Source organism: Alexandromys fortis, unplaced genomic scaffold (genome assembly GCF_014885135.2).
Source record: "Alexandromys fortis isolate MF-2015 unplaced genomic scaffold, M_Fortis_MF-2015_v1.1 scaffold_115, whole genome shotgun sequence".
NCBI classification, from domain to species: domain Eukaryota; kingdom Metazoa; phylum Chordata; class Mammalia; order Rodentia; family Cricetidae; genus Alexandromys; species Alexandromys fortis.
Genome location: NW_026067989.1, coordinates 2,023,958 through 2,044,418, shown reverse-complemented (window position 1 = coordinate 2,044,418; position 20,461 = coordinate 2,023,958). Strand labels below are relative to the sequence as shown.

General features: G+C 43.6%; 1 protein-coding gene across 1 annotated transcript in view; it reads right to left on the bottom strand.

Moving 5' to 3' along the window:
- Positions 1–20,461, bottom strand: part of Dtd1 (D-aminoacyl-tRNA deacylase 1) — a 161,006-nt gene that overhangs the window by 17,449 nt on the left and 123,096 nt on the right. The window contains exon 5 of the mRNA XM_050159607.1: positions 12,380–12,552. Within this exon, the coding sequence (XP_050015564.1) occupies positions 12,400–12,552 (153 nt within the window). The 3' untranslated portion in view covers positions 12,380–12,399. The remainder of the gene's footprint in view (positions 1–12,379; positions 12,553–20,461) is intronic.

Below are 20,461 nucleotides of genomic sequence, written 5' to 3'. Positions count from 1 at the left end.
TTTTTGGTTTTTCGAGACAGGGTTTCTCTGTGGTTTTGGAGCCTGTCCTGGAACTAGCTCTTGTAGACCAGGCTGGTCTCGAACTCACAGAGATCCGCCTGCCTCTGCCTCCCGAGTGCTGGGATTAAAGGCGTGCACCACCATCTAGCCTACTTTTAATAATCATTAGTTGAGTAGACTCAACTAGTAACATGAAATTATAGTGACAATCGTAGTGACAGCAGAATGAGAGGGACTACAAGAATAACAATGAGAAAAGGCAGCAGCAGAGCTATAGTGGAGACAGCTGTGGTAGAGACAGCAAAAGCAATGTTACAGCAAAAGCTGTGACATCTATACTGTAGCAACAGAAATGGTAGAAACATCAAAACAAAAGGGTAGCTATGGCCCAGGAGTAGCAGCCATGACAGCAGCCATAGCAAAGACAGGCAGCTCAAAGGTTACAGAAAGCAGCTATGACAATAACAGGAGAAACTAGAAATAAAGAGAATGTAAAAGAGTCCAACAAGCTGAGGCTGGAGAAGGGTAGAAAGCTGTGAAGATCCAGAGAAGAGAAAATGATGAATTCCGAAGATCAACCAGGCCTTGAGAACAAAGAGTTTCAGACATTCTACACCTACAAGCTGTATCAATTGCTGTTGTTGGGGTCTAAGGAATCTTGACACCCGAGGTCCAAGAATCACAACACTAGCTACTTTGCCAACTTATTTTCTAATAAGCACAATAATAGCAATGGGAGACTGTCATGGAGAAATCCAACATACTACTAATAAAGTGCCATAATAGTGAAAATGCACCCCAAATTGCTGTGGGGGGGTCCCAGAATTGGAGAGGTCATATAGAGAAACTGAGGCACCATGTAGCAGGGGAAGAGTCCCTGAGCAGAGGCCATTAGTGAAGGTGCAGCCTCAGTTACAGTGCAGACTCCAGCATATTTGAGATGCTAGGACCATGAGCTGCCTACCATGGATGGGATGGATGACAACAGCAGATGTGAAATGGAGCCTGTCTGAACACATGAGAAAACTGTATACGTTGTGGATGGCAGACCTAATAAAGGTGAGTACCCAAAGTCCTTTAGAGCCCAGAAGATCATGAGTGAGTTCCAGATGTCAGACACTGGGCTTGTTACACTGTTGGAATTTTGTTTTGTTTAAATATAATTGTTTGTATGTCCTGTTTTATTCCATTTTCGAGTAAAAAGTATTTCATGTATTTAAAATGGTTATTATTATTATTGTTATTATTATTATTTGATGAGAGCCCACAATTGAATATTTTAAAGAGACTTGGAACTTTTAAAGTATTTGAATCTTTTTTTCGAGACAAGATTTCTCTGTGTAACAGTCCTAGCTATCCTGAACTCTCTCTGTAGACCAGGCTGGCCTTAAACTCACAGAGATTTACTTACCTCTGCCTCCCAAGTTCTGGGATTAAAGGCATGTGTCACCACAATTTTTTAAAGACTATGGAACTTGAAAAACATCCTTCATAAATATACAAAAAACCAAACTTCCAAAAACTGTATGGAATGAAATAACCAAAGCAATTCTAAGTAAAAAGAACAAAGCTGATGGTGTTATAATACCTGGCCTCAAAATCTACAAAGTGATAGTACCCCAGACAACACTGTACATATGCACATGCATATTAAATAAACCAAAGGAACAAACTAGAGAACCAAGAGTTAAAAACATGCATTTATAAACACATTTCTTTGACAGTGAAGACATACATTGAAGAAAGGAAATTCTTTGATAAATGGTACTGGGCAAAGTAGACTGTCTATACACAGAAGAACTAAACTCCCAACTCTTACTATATATAAAAATCAACTCAATATGAATCAAAGGCATAAATGTAAGTCCTAAAACTATAGAATTATAGTCCTAAAACTATAGTCCTAAACTATGAGAAAAAAAAACTTTAGAACATCATGGCGTAAATGTTTGGATATGATTGCAAAAGCATATGCATCAAAAACAGGAAATGATAAATAAGATCACATCAAACTAAAAGCTTTATGTAGAGCAAAGCATTCAACTGAGTGAAGAGACAACCTAGAAAAGGGGGGGAAATATTTGTAAACTACAAGACAAGAAATGATTTTTAGAATATATAAGAAATTCAAACGAACCACGTAAGAAAATAACACTGTGATTTTCAAATGGGCAAGCTACCTGAATAGATATTTCCCAAAAACTAACACATCTAAATATCTAATAAGCATATGAAAAACTCATCATAACCAACCATCAGAGAAATGTAAATAAGAACCACAATGAGATGTCGTTCTTTCCCAGTTAGATGACTGTTGTAAAAGAAAAAATAACTAATGCTGGTGAGGACGTGGAGGAACAGGAAACCTGATGTGCTTTTGATGGGAATGTAAATTAGAACATCCATTATGGAAATAGTACAAAAGTTTCTCGGAAAGCTAGAAATAAAATCATCATATGACCTAGCAATCCCACTACCAGGAATATATCTGCAAGAATTGTGATTAGTAGCCCAAAGGTACAGCTACATTCATGTTTATTAACACACTATTCACAATAGCCAGGAAATGAAAACAACTTAGGTGACTATCAATAGATAAATGGATTTTAAAAACGTATTTTACATACACAATAGAATATTTGACATCCATTCAAAAAAGAATGAAGTGGTTTCATTTGCAACAACATGGATGGCAGCAACAGACATGTAAAAGAACTGAATCACATAAAAGGACAAATGTTGTATGTTCTCACTTACATAGAGAAGACAAAGTTGATCGCAGAGAGGCAGAGAACAGACCTAATGAGACCAGATTCTGGGAAGAGTGTTGGGGAGAGCATGCAAAGGGACAGTGTTAGCACCAGTCCCCCAGATGCTAGTGTGAAGAGCCTCACAGACCTGCCCCGCTGCTCACATCTGCAGCAAAGAGCTGACAGGCCACACAGTTCTCATAAGAGATAAATGTCATGCTGCCAGGGCATCCAGAGACAGCCTGACTATGGTCAGGTAACAGGGGTTACATATTAACTAAGCCTGCTTCCTTAGACTACCCCTTCCTCAGAAACATTGATGAGTAGATATGGCACTCTATGGAACTGAAGCTCCTTACTTCAGGCCGTGCCTGTAGCATTAATAAATCTCTTGTGTGAATGATGATTCTACCAGGTGCTTTTCTCTAGAGCCCCTTTCCTGTCTCCTTCTCCTAAACTAGCACTTGGGAAATGGGCACAGGGGTACAGTTGGATAGGAATACAGTAGGATGACTACAATCGACTCCCACACCTACAGTAGGATGACTACAATCGACTCCCACACCTACAGTAGGATGACTACAATCGACTCCCACACAGAAAATTTTGAATGTTCTAGGCAACAACAAAACAATATGTGTCTTTGGTGGCACATATGCCAGTATATCTGATACATGTACACATACACCAAAAGGTCACACTACATACCAAAAACATTTACAACCACTATATGTCCTTTAAAATTAAAAATACATTTGAAAATAACTTAAAAAGAGAGAAATGAAACATTTAAATACTGAAAATACAAAAACTACTAAAGATTTCCTTAAATATGTGCTTCAAAAAATACAGAAAGTAATTCTTCAGACAGAAGGAACATAAAATAGTTTGAAAACCTGTGTTCACAGCATGAAAGGAAAAGCCATAATCAGAGAAACGAAGGCAAACAACCTCTTCCTAACCTTGATTCATCTTTAAAATAACCACTCAGGAAACGATGAAAACAGTGCACCAGTGACCATCCCACGTGTCAGCTGGGGCCACGGCAGTAACATCACAGGAAGGAAAAACTGGGAAGACAGGATTGTGCAAGTAACTTAGCATGATGCTGTTTAAAAGTGGAACCGGAGACATTTAAAATTGTAAACTCTAGAGCAAACACACACACATGCACACATGCACACACACACATACGCACATGCACACACATACACACATCCACACATACACATGCACACATACACATGCACACACAAATGCACACATGCGCACACATATGCACACATGCGCACACATATGCACAGACTACTCAACTACTCTGCTCATAAGAAGGTTGCATCTTACTATTACAACAAAGGTCAGCCTGGAAAAGCAAGCAGATGGCAACTCCCAAAACATTCCCTTGGTTTGTTGACATTTGAGGATGAAATGTGGGGTGCTGTTCAGGAGCTCTTCTTACACCCTAGGTACAGCAGTCAAGTAAATACTCAAATGTAGTGAAAGATGACCCTGAAGCAAAGAACAGTCTTCCAGCCCAGGCTGCCCTAACACCCGCCTGTTAACAGGAGAATAACTGAGTCACAGTCTCACCGCAAATCCTCTCATCCTGAGGAGCGAGATGAGAAGCCTGAAGAAATGAGACCAAACACAGAAGAAACGTTAATTTTAGCATTTTTATGCCTGTTTGATGAAATAGAAAGGAATTTGCAATTTGACAAAGAAATGCCCCCGCCCTGGGAATACCCTCCCAACCACGAAGGGTATTTAATCATTTTCAAAGAAAAATAGAGCCAATGGTATGAGTTTCTCATTATATTTTCTTTGCCTTTCCCTTGTCCCTCTCAAGCCCTGAAAATTCAAAGCAGCTCCCCAGGCTCCATGGGTTCCCCAGGGCTCTTTCTCCTTTTAAAGAAAAGCAAAAGAAAACTGCAGCTCCCGTCTGGACTGGCTGTTCCATGCAACAAAACAAACGCAAGGTCACCATCTGTTCTCTTCTTCAGCTCACCAGGATCTAAAATGTCTGAGGGTGATTTTGTGGCCTATTGAGACGACAAATTTCTTCCAAGTGACAACACAAAACCTAAACGTGCAATTGTTGTAGCACCTGTCCTTTAGTCTGGCCCCCTTCAAAGTCTTCAAATCCAGAAACGTGGCTAAATTCTCTGAGAAGGGTACACCCCAGCCCCTCTGGCTCCTAGGGCCTCCCCTGCCAGGCTCTGTTGCAGCTCTCTCTCACACCTGGATTACAACTGGAATATGAGAGGCTCCCCCAAACAATAGGGGTTACTCCATTGCCCTTGGTTATCTTCAAGAATTTGAAGGTAAGATCCTAAAGCTAAAGACATCACACACTTCAGACACAAACCTGGAGGAATAGAGCTGGTACTGACCTGGAAACTGCCTCCCCAAAGACTAGATCTTAAAGCATTGGAGATCACATACACACACACACACACACACACACACACGCATGCATGCACACATACACACACACACACACACACAGCCAAGGGGAAATGCAAGCAGCAGTCCTACCCTGCAGGATAGCCTATGACCCACAACAATGACTAAATTGGCAATGTACCCTGGGTGGTGCAATAGTGGCATTTCATCTTGGGAGTAACCAGAAGCTGTCTAGTTGGACTTAAGGAGAGAATTCATCCCTGGTTCTGTAAACCGAGCCAACTACCCATGGCTGGAGAGATCGTTCACCCTACAGAAGAATCTACTACAGCCACTTTCCTAAACCAATCATAACTATATTCTAAATATGAAGTTCTAAATACTTACAATTCCTAACTATATTCAAAATATGTATTCTTATACCCACAGGCAAGTGTAGCTCTCAACCCTCATCAAAGAAGCTTCTTTTGCAATAGATGGAGTCTACTACCAATATCCATGACTGATCAAAAGCCAGAGAACAAGTGACTGTGGGCTATCTAACCCCAACTAATAGATCTCTAATGATGTGGGATTCCCCACTGTATGCTATGAATATGTTTTATTACCATTAGCTAATAAAGAAGCTGCTCTGGCTTATGACAGGCCAGAATAGAGTTAGGTGGGGAAAACTAAAGTGAATGCATGGAGAAAAAAGGCAAAGTGAGGCAGAAGCCAGGTAACTGCCGAAGGAGAAAGACACCAGAACCTTATGGGTAGGCCACATTAATTGGGGTGATACACAGATTAATAGAAATGGGTTAATTTAAGATGTAAGAATATGTAGGAATATGCCTAAGCTATTGGTTAAACAGTGTTGTAATTAATCTAGTTTCTGAGTCATTATTTGGGGCTGGGTAATCAGGAAACTAAAGTACAATCTCTGTTTACTCTCTAAGGCAACCCCTATACCTAAGACTCAGGGAAAATCAGGGACAAGGGAGAGGAAAGATCGTAAGAATCATAACCCTAAGATACTTGCTACTAGATAGTATCCCTAAACATGACACATACATTTCACCATGAAATATCAACAATATGTTTGCCTAAATAATAGTCGTATAATGACAATATCAGTTGACATACCAATGTGGACAAGAGAAATTTTGCATGTTCCAACCCCTAGATGAAGAGCTATGTATGGGTGGCCAATGGATGCTAAAAGAGGAAGAATTAGTTTCCTCCAAGGATAACATAGGTTACCCAGTCCCAAATGACCAATCCTGGACATGTACATGCAAGCCACACTAAATGGATTTGGTGACTTACGTATGTATATGTATGTAACAGTAAGAACTAAAGATGAGACTGTGAGTTTAGGAAGGAGGGGACACTGGAGTTGAAGATAGGAAGAGGGTGAGATGGACAGAGACACACTGCTCACATAGAAAGATTTCCAAAAAAATTTTTATAGTTATTTTGAGGCCAAATCCAAAGCAAAAAGAAGCTGTCAGATTGTTCTGTTTTATGATAATTTAAAAAGTAACAAAATTCTTGACAGGTGGTGGTGGTGGTGCATGCCTTTAATCCCAGCACTCGGGGAGGCAGAAGCAGGTGGATCTCTGTGAGTTTGAGGCTAGCCTGGTCTATAAGAGCTAGTTCCAGGACAGGCTTCAAAGCTACAGTGAAATTCTGTCTCAAAAAAAACAAAAACAAACAAACAAACAAAAGTAACCCAATTTTTTATACCTCAAAAGCAAAACCAAGATTTTCTGATACAGTTAAAGTAAAACTCAAGACACTGCATTTGTAAAATATGCCGATGTGTCAATAATATAAAGCAGAGTAATCAGTTAGCTGGCAATATAATTGTTCAATGTTGTAGGAGCTACGGGTTGCATTCCCGCCACCCGGCTCCCGGCCGCCTGGCTAGCTTATACCCTGAAATAACAACACACAAATTGTATTCATTTAAACACTGCCTGGCCCATTTCTATTAATGTGTGCAGCACCCCAAGGTGCGCTTATCGGGAAGATTCTAGCCTACGTCCATCCTGCGTCGGAGCTTCATCACGTCTGCCCTGGAGAGGGGAGCATGGCGTCTGAGCTCACTTCCTCTTCCTCCCAGCATTCTGTTCTGTTTACGCCACCCACCTAAAGGCTGGCCTATCAAATGGGCTGAGGCAGTTTCTTTATTAGCCAATGACCTTCCTCCATCAGTTCAAGATGTTTGAAAGCATAAAACATATTCTAATGTATGCACAGGCATGTGTCTACACAATGGTGTGTATGGCATATGTATACATGTTTGTGTGTACAAGCATGTGTCTAGACATTTCTGTGTATAGCATATATATATGTTTATGTGCATAGCATGTATATAGACATGTATGCACGGCATGTGTATTTATATATGTTTGTGTTCATAGCATGTGTAAAGATGTGTGCACAAGCATATATATATATATGTTTGTATGAACAGCATGTGTATAGACATATGTGCACACAGCATGTGTATTTAGATTGATAATCTAGGTTTGGTTCTTTAAGATGAGTGCTAATAATGTTAACCCTCTCCCATCATTTTTGCATGGTAGTTCAAACATTTAATTTGCATTAAACTTGTAGTTGAAGTCCTAATTCTCCAGAAAAAGACTATAGCTTATAGTCTAACAAAAGTCAAGAGAAAAAGGCAGCATCCACAAGTGTCAAGAGAATGTGGGAGGCTGCCCAGTCCTGGGATCCGTGGCTGGAGGCCCAGTCTAGTCTCCACTTCTGAACCAAGTGAAGGGCTTCCCCAGCACAATGAACCTGACAGACTGGGTCCTTCTGACCTTTGCTGGTGGGTACAGAGGAGTCCATCTTTCTAATGCTTCTGTGGGACCTAAAGCACTATACACAGATGCTAGGGTTTAAGCCAGTGTCTCCTTCCTGCACAGACTGCTGCATGCATTCTGATACCATCACTCTACCTGTCCTTGATCTGCATCAGCTGCAGGAAGTGGACTTGATTGTTTTAAGGGAAGAAACACCAAGGAGGCAGAAATCACATAAAGACCTAAAAAGCCAACAGCAGAATAAGGTCCTGCATGAGACCCAGCGCTGTGTTAGTACCTGCTTCTAACAGGCATGACAGACCTGAGGCCTAACCATGCCTTCTGTTTTGTTTGTTTGTTTGAGATTATAATACAATTACATTCTCCCTTCCCTTTACTTCCTCCAAACCTTCCCATATACCCCTCCCCTTTCTCCTTCAGATTCATGGCCTATTTTTTTCAATAATTGTTATTGCATGCATATATCTATACATATACATTCCTAAATACAACCTATTCAGTTATATGATGGTATCTGTATGTGTGTTTCCAGGATTGACCATTGGCACTGGATAACCAATTAGTGTGATCTTCCCTGGGAAAGACCACCGATCCCACTCCCAGTTTTTCTCAGTTTCCTATAATTCTCTCTGTAAGGTCGTGCCTTGCAGACTTCCACCCCCACTCGCTGTCCACTTTGGCAAGTCCATCGGTGTCATCCTTGTTCAGTTCATGTTTGGGCAATCATGTTCATGAGACTTCATAGGTGTAGCTTCTAAAGTTACTAGGAAGCACCATCTCACAGCAAACTCCTTGATTGTCTGCCTCTTTCCATCCCCTCTTCTCCAATGTTCCTTGAGCCTTAGGTTGTGGGAGTGTTTTGTAGATGTCACATTGAGACTGGACTCCACAACTCTGCATTTTGATTTGCTATGGTTTTCTGTAAAGGTCTCTATCTTTTGCAAAGAGAAGTTTCCTTGATGGGGGATTAGGACTACAGCTATCTGTGGGTACAAGAACAAAGGTTTCTAGATTGATGTTAGGGACTATGCAGGTTTAGTAAGTTAGGGGTTGTAGATTCTTCAATAACCATGACCTCACTAGCACTGAGTAGTTGGCTAGGTTCCTAGTACCAGGCATGGTTTCCCTCTTGTTGGGTGTCTTAAGCCTAACCCTGTCTTCTTGCTGCCCTTTCTATTTGAACATGAGGTTGAACTCTGGTTTTCTCTCCATTTGGCTGGCCCCTCTGTACTTTCCACTGGCTACCCAATACTCGAATGCTTTCTGCCCTCAGCCAGGCATTATTTTTCTTTATCCCTGCCCTTTGTGCTCTGTCTGCATGCATCACAATTCCCACCTCTAAACAGATTATTAACCAGTAACATTAGCAGTATTTGTATGACAAAAAGACTGATTACTGGCAGGAAAGACATGAAGTTTTAGAAGGAGTAGGAATGGATGTTTTATATAATATGCATGTCACACAAAATGTTATCACATATTCATGTATACTTAACATTATTAGAAACCAAATATCACATTTTATATGTAACTAACCCACCTTACATTTTTTCAGTTCATGATTAAAAACCAACAACTTTAGGCCTGAGCATCAAAACTGGTGAGTTGGTGGTTATGAACAACAAAGCCCATTGTGATGGGACCTTTCTCTGACTCGGACTTCACTCATCCATGAATGTGTAAGGTTAAGTCAATCACGACCAGCTACTAGAGCACCACCATCTTCCCACAGGTACACTGGAAGAAAGCATAGAGCTATAAGGAAGGTATGGGGAAGTAAGAGCAACCCCCCTCCCAAACTATCAGGGCCCATCCTTTCTGAGCTGTTTATTCATTCCTTTATCTGTTGGGAGTATGTACTACTGCACCCAACTATTACTAATGTATCTTAATATCTGTACATGAACATCCTCAAAGCCATAGACATCACAGTCACTGCCTTCAGAAGAGAAGAGAATGCCTTGTTGGCAGCAACTCCTCTTGTAGTTTGCTATCTTCAGAACGACCCTGTCTTCAGACATGGTTTAATTAGTATAGAAGCTGAAGGCTCCAGAATGCATGCCTAAGACCTCTTCTTAGCCCAGCCCCACAGACACAAGACTGTCACCAAAACTGTTACTAGTATTCCCTCCTATTTCTGTGAGTTCACCCTTCCCCTACATCATTCTAGATGCCCCCAATACTCACATTGATTAACCAAGCTGATCCTTTTTACATCTTCCAGCCCCACCTCTCTCCTTGAATCCCACTATTTCTTTGGATTTCTGCAGGTCCTCCAAACTGGCCTATCTACTTCTGGTCTCACTCACCAGAGCTGGAGGATGTTTTCGTTTTTGCCTATGTCACTTGCATACTAAAACTTCTCAGAGATTTATCATTACCCCATATTCATGGGAGTTATAAACTACATCCTGAATGATAATGCCCCCCCAGCAAAAAGCTCTATGCCCTCCCACTGGTACCCAACCCTTCAATTAATTTTCACTTTTTCTTTTCCAAAGCTATTTATCTTTGTTATTTTCATTTTTTCCAATGAAATAATGCTAGCACCTTGCTATAGAATGTATCTGAAGCATCCTCCACAGACTTACATGGTCAAGGCTTGCTCTGTCTGCACCGTGATACTACCAGGAGGCAGTGAAAATTTTCAGACATGGGGCCTGGGAAAACGTCTTCAGGTTATTTCAGGAATGCTCCTAAAGGAGACCATGGATCTCAGCCTTCTCTTCCTCCCCTCTCTCCTCTTTGTGCTTCCTGGCCATATGCATTCGCCATGGCATTTTGGCTTTTCCAAATGATCAAAAAGCAACAGGGTCACTAAATCACTGGCTGAAACCTCCAAAACTGTGAGCCAAAATAAGTCTTTTCAAAAGCAGTTATAGCTTTTAGTTATAGCTGTTGTAATCTACTGGCCTGGTCTGTTACCTGGGTACCCTGTCCCTTTAATAGACAAGCCCCACACACTACCAATCTACCCCTTTCCCTATGGAGGCAAGCGGATCACCTGCCTCCTCCAGCCTGCTTTCTCTCTCTCTCTCTCTCTCTCTCTCTCTCTCTCTCTCTCTCTCTCTCTCCATCCTGCTTCTGAAGAGGTAGCTACTGCCTCTTCCTCCCCAATTCCCCCCCCCCCCGTGCATCTCTCTATCTCTATTTACCTCTTTCCTCCATAATCCCCTTACCCATTAAATTAACTCTATACCCAAGCTCTCTCTACATGGCATATCTTTGTCCTCTGCTCTGCCAATACCGTGCTGAATGCAAGAGACACCAGACAGTTCCACACCATAAATCCTTGAGTAAAGCAACCAGCTACCCCAGGATGTTACCAGCACCCACTTTTCTCGGGCCCCCCAAGAAAGACTTTGGTGCCCAAAAATAAGCAGGAAGCAGTCTTGAGAACCCGCCGTCCCAATCCCCTCAACCTACCATGCCCCACCATTTTATTATAAGACAAAGGCAGAAATATTGTAATCTGCTGGCCTGGCCTGTCACCTGGGTACACTGTCCCTTTAAGAGACAAACTACTCACTCCCAACCTCTCCTTCTTTGGCCAAGGCAAGCGGAGCTCGGACCTCGTGCCCTCTCTCCATCCTCTCTCTCCTGAAGAGGTAACGACTACCTCCCCTTCCCCATCTATCTTCTCTCTTTCCTCTCTCTTTCCCTCTTCTCCCCCTCCCCTTCTCCCCACCTCCTCCATAACCCCTCAGTCTTCTACCATTCCCACTAAGCTCTACACCCAAGCTCTCTCTGCATGGCATATCTGTCTCCCATGCGGCCTCAGGGGACTCACTAAGGCCTCGGGTGACCTGCTGCCACCCCTTGGGGGACTGACCTCAGGTCACCCGCACTTATAAATCATAACAGTGAGTATGAAAACAGTCTAGTCTACATAGTTGAGTTTGAAGTCAATCAAAACTACACAGCAGAATGCTCTCTTGATCTAATAAACAAATAAATGGCGGTGTCATGCAGTGTGAAAGGGCGATGGTAAAACACAAAGCAGGCGACGGTGAAGGAGACTGCTGCAGAGGACACTGCAGCACTGGGGCTGCTGAGAGCGAGAGCAGCAATGGCAGGCAGGGCGGTAGAGTTAGACAGAGATGGGGCCAGACAGCAGGGAGCACAGAGATGCCAGGCAAGCCCAGGCAGTGTGGCTAGCACAGACAATGCAGGAGGGGCACACTCACTAGGTGCACCCTGTAGCCTACATATAGTCTCCTGTACACATTTTGATGACTACAACACAATCTTACCGTAGCGACCTTCACCATGCAGGAAAGTAACACATTCATGGATGTCATGACTGAAGAAGATTCAAGAGGAACGCTACCTTAGCAGCCATCTCACCTTGATTCATTTCTGTTCCCCTACAACATGGGGGACAGAGCTGTACAGGTGAAAACCTCCTACCTGAGCTCCCGCTTCTGGATCTATGGCTCGCGCTCCGAAGACACATCGCCCTCAGCCCCGCTGCTGGCGCTGCGATCCTCTTTCCGGGGTGCATTCCGTTCTTTGCTTGACTCAGAAGGCCCCTTGGCTCTGGTCTTTTCTTTTCTCTGCTGCTGCTTCTCCAGCTTTGACAGCTGATTAAGAAATAAAATATTTTGAAGCGGTGAAGATGTGACTATGTAGCCAGCGCATGAGAACTTCCCACATGGAAGCCATAGGGAAAGCTTCTTCCTGGTGCCTGATTTTTCACAGTTGCTCAGAGATCCAACAACGAACAACACTGATCAAACAGCACCTGAATCCTTCACACAGATTCTCTGCCCACTACCTGTAACGCCACTCTGACCTCTCATCACCCAGCATGTGGGATGTGAAGATAGCCATGCACCAAGCTTCTTACACCAGCTCAGAAAAACGTCTTAAATGACAAAGGCCTTTTGTAACTTGTTACCATTTTCTTTGATGGCCTTGTAGCTTTTCTCACCATTGTTTCCCCTCTCTTTTTTAAAGAGTGTTCAAAGCATTCCAGTATTTGCTGAAGGTAACAGAGAAGACTGTGAAATAAAATACAGTGTCTCAGTTACATTCCTGAGCCTAAAGCCTGACTCACCCAAGACACGTGCTCCTACTACGTTAATGGTTGTCACAGATGAGCCACCAGCCACTGGAGCATCCTCCAACTTTCCAGGGGCTCTGATGTGACCTGGACCCATTTCTTCCCTTGATATCTCCCCAAGAGTTTCAAAGTAACCACAGACTAGACAGTCAGAAGAAACTTAGGTCATCTCACACTGAGCAACAGTGCAGCCACTCCAAAAAAGGCTTGCTGAGAATACTAGCCAAGTTTTGGTTCATGAGATTTTCTTGGACCAAGAAAGGCATCGGTACCAAATCCTGAGAGACAGCAACACCCAGCTCCATCTGCTTCCTGGACCAAGTGTGCAGACATTTTCTCCATCACAGGGAAAGAAATTCAGCGAAGGGCTAGCCTCTCCCAGCTGGCCTCTGCCCACTCCACACAGCCTGCCAGAGCACTGCTTCTATTATACACAGATTAGAACTCAACCTTTTATTAATAAACAATCAGTAACCTTCAATCTGGTCTAAGAAACCAAATTTATTAACAACTGGCTTACAGTATTATCTTTCCTAATTTCCATTAACCTGAAAAGTTACAGCAAATAACCAGGTTGGTTGATATGCTAATTCGATTTTATGCTGAATTGCACCATTGACCCAGAGACTTTCTTCCCAGGAAACTCCCCTTACAAGATTCCACCCCTGAAGGATTGTAAGAGCCAGAGGTGGTGGATAACTATAAGGCAATGGTGTCTTCCAGACACAGCAGGGCAGGTAGACATAGACTAAGTGATTGTGTCAGCATACACAAGACCTGTGTCAGCCCAGGTCAAAGTCCCAGCATGGAACAGTGGGAGGGGCACAGGAAGTCTCACCCCTTGATGAGGTGCTACTGGCCATTGAGAGCTTCCAGGAGAGGAATGGTCTGGTTTTTTTTTTCTTTAAATCTATTCTTTTTTAATTTATTTATTTCTTTATTAATTAATTAAAGATTTCTGTCTCTTCCCCACCGCCGCCTCCCCTTTCCCTCCCCCTCCCCCAATCAGGTCCCCCTCCCTCGTCAGCCCAAAGAGCAATCAGGGTTCCCTGCCCTGTGGGAAGTCCAAGGACCACCCACCTCCATCCAGGTCTAGTAAGGTGAGCATCCAAACTGCTTAGGCTCCCACAAAACCAATAGGTGCAGTAGGATCAAAAACCCATTGCCATTGTTCTTGGGGTCTCAGTAGTCCTCATTGTCCGCTATGTTCAGCGAGACCAGTTATAACCCAGGCTTTTTCAGACCCAGGCCAGCTGGCCTTGGTGAGTTCCCAATAGAACATCCCCATTGTCTCAGTGTGTGGGTGCCCCCCTCGCGGTCCTGAGTTCCTTGCTCGTACTCTCTCTCCTGGTACTCCTGATTTGGACCTTGAGATTTCAGTCTGGTGCTCCAATGTGGGTCTCTGTCTCCTTTCGTTGCCTGATGAAGGTTAATATTCAGGAGGATGCCTATATGTTTTTCTTTGGGTTCTCCTTCTTATTTAGCTTCTCTAAGAACCCGAATTATAGGCTCAATGTCCTTTATTTATGGCTAGAAACCAAATATGAGTGAGTGGTCTGTTTTCTTTAAAGGTGTGAGCCTTAATAAGCCAATCACTTTCCAGAGCAGACACCACAGCCAAGAGTATTTGCAGAGACAAAATTAGATGAATCAATAGTTTGGTTTGGTTTTGGTTGGGTGGTTTTTGTTGTTGTTGTTGTTTTGTTTTTGTTTGTTTGTTTGTCTGTTGAGACAGGGTTTCTCTGTGTAGTCCTGGCCATCCTGGAACTCACTTTGTAAACTAGGCTGGCCTCAAACTCAGAGAATTACCGGACTCTGCCTCCCAAGCACATATGCCACCACCACCCAGCCAAACAATCAGAGAGAGAGAGAAAGAGAGAGAACAGCACAAAGTTGGGTGGGCGAGAAGATGGATTGGATCTGGGAGGATTTGGGGAAGAGAATGAATATAATCAAAATACACTGTATGAAATCCTCAAAAGTTTAGTAAAAATATTTTTTTTTAAAAGATTCAACCCAAGCACACAGGGAGGCTCATAAAAATGTGTAGTGTTATATTAGCAAAAAACCTAGAAACCATGGAAATATCCATTAATAGGATGAATAAAAATAACATGCTAAACTAACAAGAAGTAATACTGTAGGAAGGCAAATCTGCAATTACAAAAATAGAAGAATCTTCAAAATTATCTTGTGCAAAAACAAAATTTCAGAGACAGAACTACACACCATGACGTGCTCAGCACTACACACCGTGATGAACTCACATACACACCATGACGAGCTCATGCGTTACACACCTGAGTAGTTCACACACTGCACGCTGTGAAGAGATCATGCACTACAGACCGTGATGAGCTCACACACTGCACACCGTGATGAGCTCACACACTGCACACCGTGATGAGCTCACACACTACAGACCGTGACGAGCTCACACACTACACACTGTAATGAATTTACCCACTACACACTGTGGTAAGTTCACGTAAATGGGTGGGAAGGCAGACACTAGCTCCGGTGTACCGGAGAGGAGAGGGGGAAATGTGGTGGAATGAATAGACACAGGCTTCGACTATGACTGTTAACTTTCACTTCTTTAAGAACAAAACCAGACCTAGAGTTTGGCTTCTGACTAGGGCCAGGCCATGAGCTGTTTGTACAGGGCAGTTGGACCACAGATGGAAGAGTGTACATCAGCCCAGAGCTTCCTTCATCGACAGCCACCCAGCGAAGGGTAATACCTACTACACTGTGTTATAGGTGTGTGGCTGACTTCATGCTGCCCAACACTCATTGTCTGACCATGGCCTGGTAACAAACAGTGCGTGTCCCTGTCCTTTAAATATGAAAGGTCAGAAGAAAAGGTGGCAACATTTCCGCGTTTTAAATCCAGGAAATGGCAACATTTTCATTACAGCATTATTTTCCACGAGCAAATATTCCCTTTATATATCCGACCGCAGATGAGAAAGAACTGTTACATTCACGCTTTCACTTCTCCCTCCTGTTGAAACCTCTTTCTTTTTTGACACCATGAGGTCAGGCATGGGTCCCTCTGTCTTATTCTTTTCTAAAAATAAAATAAAATAAAAAATTTTAAAAAAACCATCTTAACTTGTAAATATGCCTCATGCCGCAGAAATACATACTAAAAATGGTTACGATGGCAATCTTCATATGTGTTTTGCTAAAATTTTACAATAATTGCAGGGGCTGGAGAAATAGCTCAGTGATTAAGAGCACTTATTGATCTTGTAGAGGACCCTGTTCCGTTCCCAGAACCTAAACGGAAGCTCCAGTTCCAAGGGTTGCAAACCTCTTCTGGCCTCTGTGGGCACCAGGCATACAGAGATACATTCAGGCAAAACACTCATACCCATAAAAAAATGTTTAATTAAAAATAATTTTGGTATGCTGGGCAATGGTGGTGTATACCTTTAATCCCAGCACTTTGGAGTCAGAGGAGCACAGATCTCTGAGTTCAAGGCCAGGCTGGTCTACAGAGTGAGTTCCATGATAGCCAGGGCATCACAAAGAAACTTTGTCAAAACAAATAGCAATAATGACAATAATAATAATATTTTGGTAAACATAAGTTGACATACGTATTGAATTCCCAATTTCTTTTTATTTTCTGTATTTCTAGTTCACAAAACCTAAAAATCTGGAAGTCAGGGTTCTGCAGTACATACACTATGTCAAGCTGCCTTTTGGTGTATTATACTCCTGTATGCAACATGTGTAGGTAGATACCCACATAAATGGATGATCACAGATGTGATCCAAGACAGGTGTTGAAAATATGGTATTGTTTCAGATGACAAGAGGCCCTCTCAGTTTTTTTTCTCCTTTTAGAGGTAGCATACAGGAAATGTGAATATTACAAGTGCCAAAAATGAATATTGCGGTGCCTGCTGTAGAGTCGGCTCCCACATGAGGCTTGCTGTGCCTTTTGCTTCCTCCTCTGCTGCCCTGGATAACTGAACCTAAGAGAGAGGCAGGATTCCAGGGAACTGGGGCTGCTCAGGGGCATCACAGCTCCAAGCAGCACCCATCAGATGTGGCTCTGACACAAAGGCCTTGTCCTACAAATGTAGAGATGCAGATCTGAACTTCACCCTAACCCTGTCCCCCCACCACCATGAGCCAAGCTTTTAAATCACATGTGATAATTCTTTAAGCAATAGGCAGTCATGTTTCTGCCAACCATGCAATGCTGATTCTCTTACATTACTTATCTTAAAATAACCCAATCCCACATGGCTCCAGGCCACCAAATAAAGTTCTCTGTGAGAACACTGTGAACCAAATTAATAAATTGAAGCCTTTTCTCGGAAAACTGGGTCCAATGCATCCAGGAGGTGGAATTCATGTCTCAGGGTGAAGAAGCAGATGGGCTATTTTCCTTTCCTTTTCTTTCTTCCCTCTCTTTCCTTCCCCTTTCTTTCCCTCCCTTTCTTCTTTCAAGCAGATGGATCTTCCCACTTCTCATTTCCTCTTCACCGTCTACCCCTCCCTTCCCTTTCCTCCTCGGAACTAATGAGAAGGAAGAAAGAGAAAGGAAAGCATGGCACTGTGCACGGGCTCATATAGAAAGACAGGAGATCCACGTCAAAGAGAAAGCGAAGTGCTGTGGTCTGTGAGCACAGTACCCATGAGTGCTGATGCCAAGTGTTTCTGGAGCTTCTCTCCTCTCTGCTTGTTTAGGCACTGACGAGCAAGCTCACACTGTGAAGTAGGCATTGTCCCAAGGACTGACCATAACGTCTTAGAGACAAACCCAAAGGCAGCTCTGGACTAAAGAGCCCCCAGGGGATCTAAATGAAGAACTTTCTTTTTCATTAACATCCGCGAGCTCTGATAGCGTTCCCTAAGAACATCTGAGCACAGGCTTTACCCACTCTGCAGCCAAGCCTGCAAACTGAAACACCCTGAGAGATCGCACAGCTGCATAGGGACACAGAGCTCAATAGAAAGAACATGGTGGAGACTGGGCTATCTATCACCAGAGGGCAAGCCCTACCCAAGAGTGTTCACATTCTTATACATGGTCTGAAAAATGTCATGCTAATATCACCTGCTAGGACTCCGCTTTGCTCTTCTACCATGATTTGCTAACTCTTCAGATACCAAAACAATTTGTCACCATCATCACTGTGAACAATCCACGGAGAACCAGTTAGCACCATAGCCGGTCCCTTCCCAGTCTCCCTCCCCCCCACCTGGCCCCTCCTTCCCCCCTTCCCCCTCCACACATGCTGATTCCTGCTTCAAGGGGAATAGCATCTGACCTAACGGCATGTGGCATGTGGTCTGCAGGCGCTGCAGGGGTGGCAAAGAAGTGATTCCCTCTCCGATAGCATGCAGGAGTGAGGTGACACCATCTTCCTTCTTTCCTGACCCTGGCCACATGGGAACCCTGGCACTGTACAGATCTAGAGGTGAGGAAGGGCTCCTGGGGTGCACAGAAGCCTCTGGTGAGCCTGAGCATGGCACCCCTATTAGGGACAGCAATTAGGCTGCTTACAGTTAAAAATCAGTGTGGTTGGGGACAAGTGCAGCTGAGAGCAAACCAGCAAAGCTATGGGCTTTGTTTCAGTTTGGCAGTATGTGAAATCCTGAGGCTTCTAGAACAGTAGTCTCAACCTTCCTAATGCTGAGACCCTTTAATACAGTTTCTCATGCTGTGGTGACCCCCAAGTATAAAATTATTTCTTTGTTACTTCATAACTGTAGTTTTGCTACTGCTATGAACTGTAATACAAATATCTGACCTACAGGTTGAGAACCACTGTTCTAGAGAGCAGAGGAGAGAGTGGCACAAAGATAGGGCACCCAGACAGAGGGTTAGCCAGGGTGCCCTGTTCATTACCACCTTCTGTCCAGGGAACCATACAACCCCTCTCCCTCAGCATATTAACTTCATTTAACAGATAGTTCCTGAACACAAGCTATATTTTTTGCCTAGTCACAGCAGAGAGTAGCACATCACTGCACCTTACTGTTCCCCAGAAAAATGGTTGGTAACCCCTTATCTGCCAGAACCAGTCTCTGTTCTAGACACTTGATATGTATGTATAATGGAGTCATCATAAGCCCACCAGAACCTTCCCATCTGCCTAGAACATGTGGCTCGCTCACTGCCAGGCCTACAGTGGTAAAGAGAAGCAGTACAGAGTCTGAGCAGAAAATGACAATGCAGGAAGACAGAAGCCAAAGGAGTGGAGCATCACAACAGGAAAGCCAGAGGCCCAGGCCCAGGGATGGTGAAGCAAACCAGCAAAGGGGATGAGTGGGGATGAATTGGGCTGTGGTGGCCCTCAGACAGAAACTAGAGCATCTTCCAGGGGAGGAGGATGCCAAAGCTCTGCAGATGGACTCATCCCAGAGCCCTTGAACAGAGCAGATGGGAGAGTGGCCCAGTGAACAGGGCACCAAGATTCAGTGGTAGCCAAGGTGCCCTATTCATCAAAACAATGGTAGGGACGTGGACATTGCTCTGTGGCACCTAAAAAAATACCAGATAGACTTTCTGAAATAGGAATGAACAGGTAAATATTGTTTGCAAGAGCAGACCAGGAAATGGCCTTGGAGGGAAGGAAGGTCCAGGTTCCCAGTTCTTAGCAGCATGGTTACACAGGTGCCATGACGAGGAAAAGAGGCACTCAGCCAGCTGCAGACATGAGTGGCCCTGTATGGACGAGGGGCCTGTGCCTTCAGGGCTGGTGTATCTGTCTCTAATAATGTAGCAGTTCACTGGCAAGAGGAAAACATCTGCTTCACCATAAATGACCCAGGGCACCAAATAAACAGGGAGCCATTATCATTACCCTGTTCTTTCGCACACGCACGCCATTACACGGGGCATCTTTCATCTCTTCATGTTGAGGACATAGAGTGCCATGTGACAGAAACTATGACATGTCAGGTAGCTCCTGTGACACTAATGATGAGGGATGTCTCCATTATTAACCAGAGGATTTGAGTCCTAGTCCTTCATGCTCAGTCAGACCCTGTAATCTTCATGATTCCAATATCTCTAGGAAATCAGGCACAGTCTAATGACCTGCAGCTAGCTACACCAAACGAGGCTGGAAGGGTTCAAGTGGAGGCAGCAGGAAGGGTTGGGTGTGGTGTCCCCTACTCCACTTGCCTCCCTGGGGACACCCCAACTTACCAGACTAAAGCACTACACTGAGCTTTGCAGCAATTCCCAAGAACTGGCTTCTTTGTGGCTTATTTCGCAAATGAGGTACTCTTTAACACTTGATGGAAGAATCACAGCCGGAGTGAGCTGGCAAGGGCACCTGACACTCACTTTCAACATGATTAGGGACGACAGCAGCAGTGAAAACTCACCGAGGCCACAGATGAGCTACAGCACGTTTTTGTGAGAAGTCCCACAAAACCCAAGTCTGCGCATA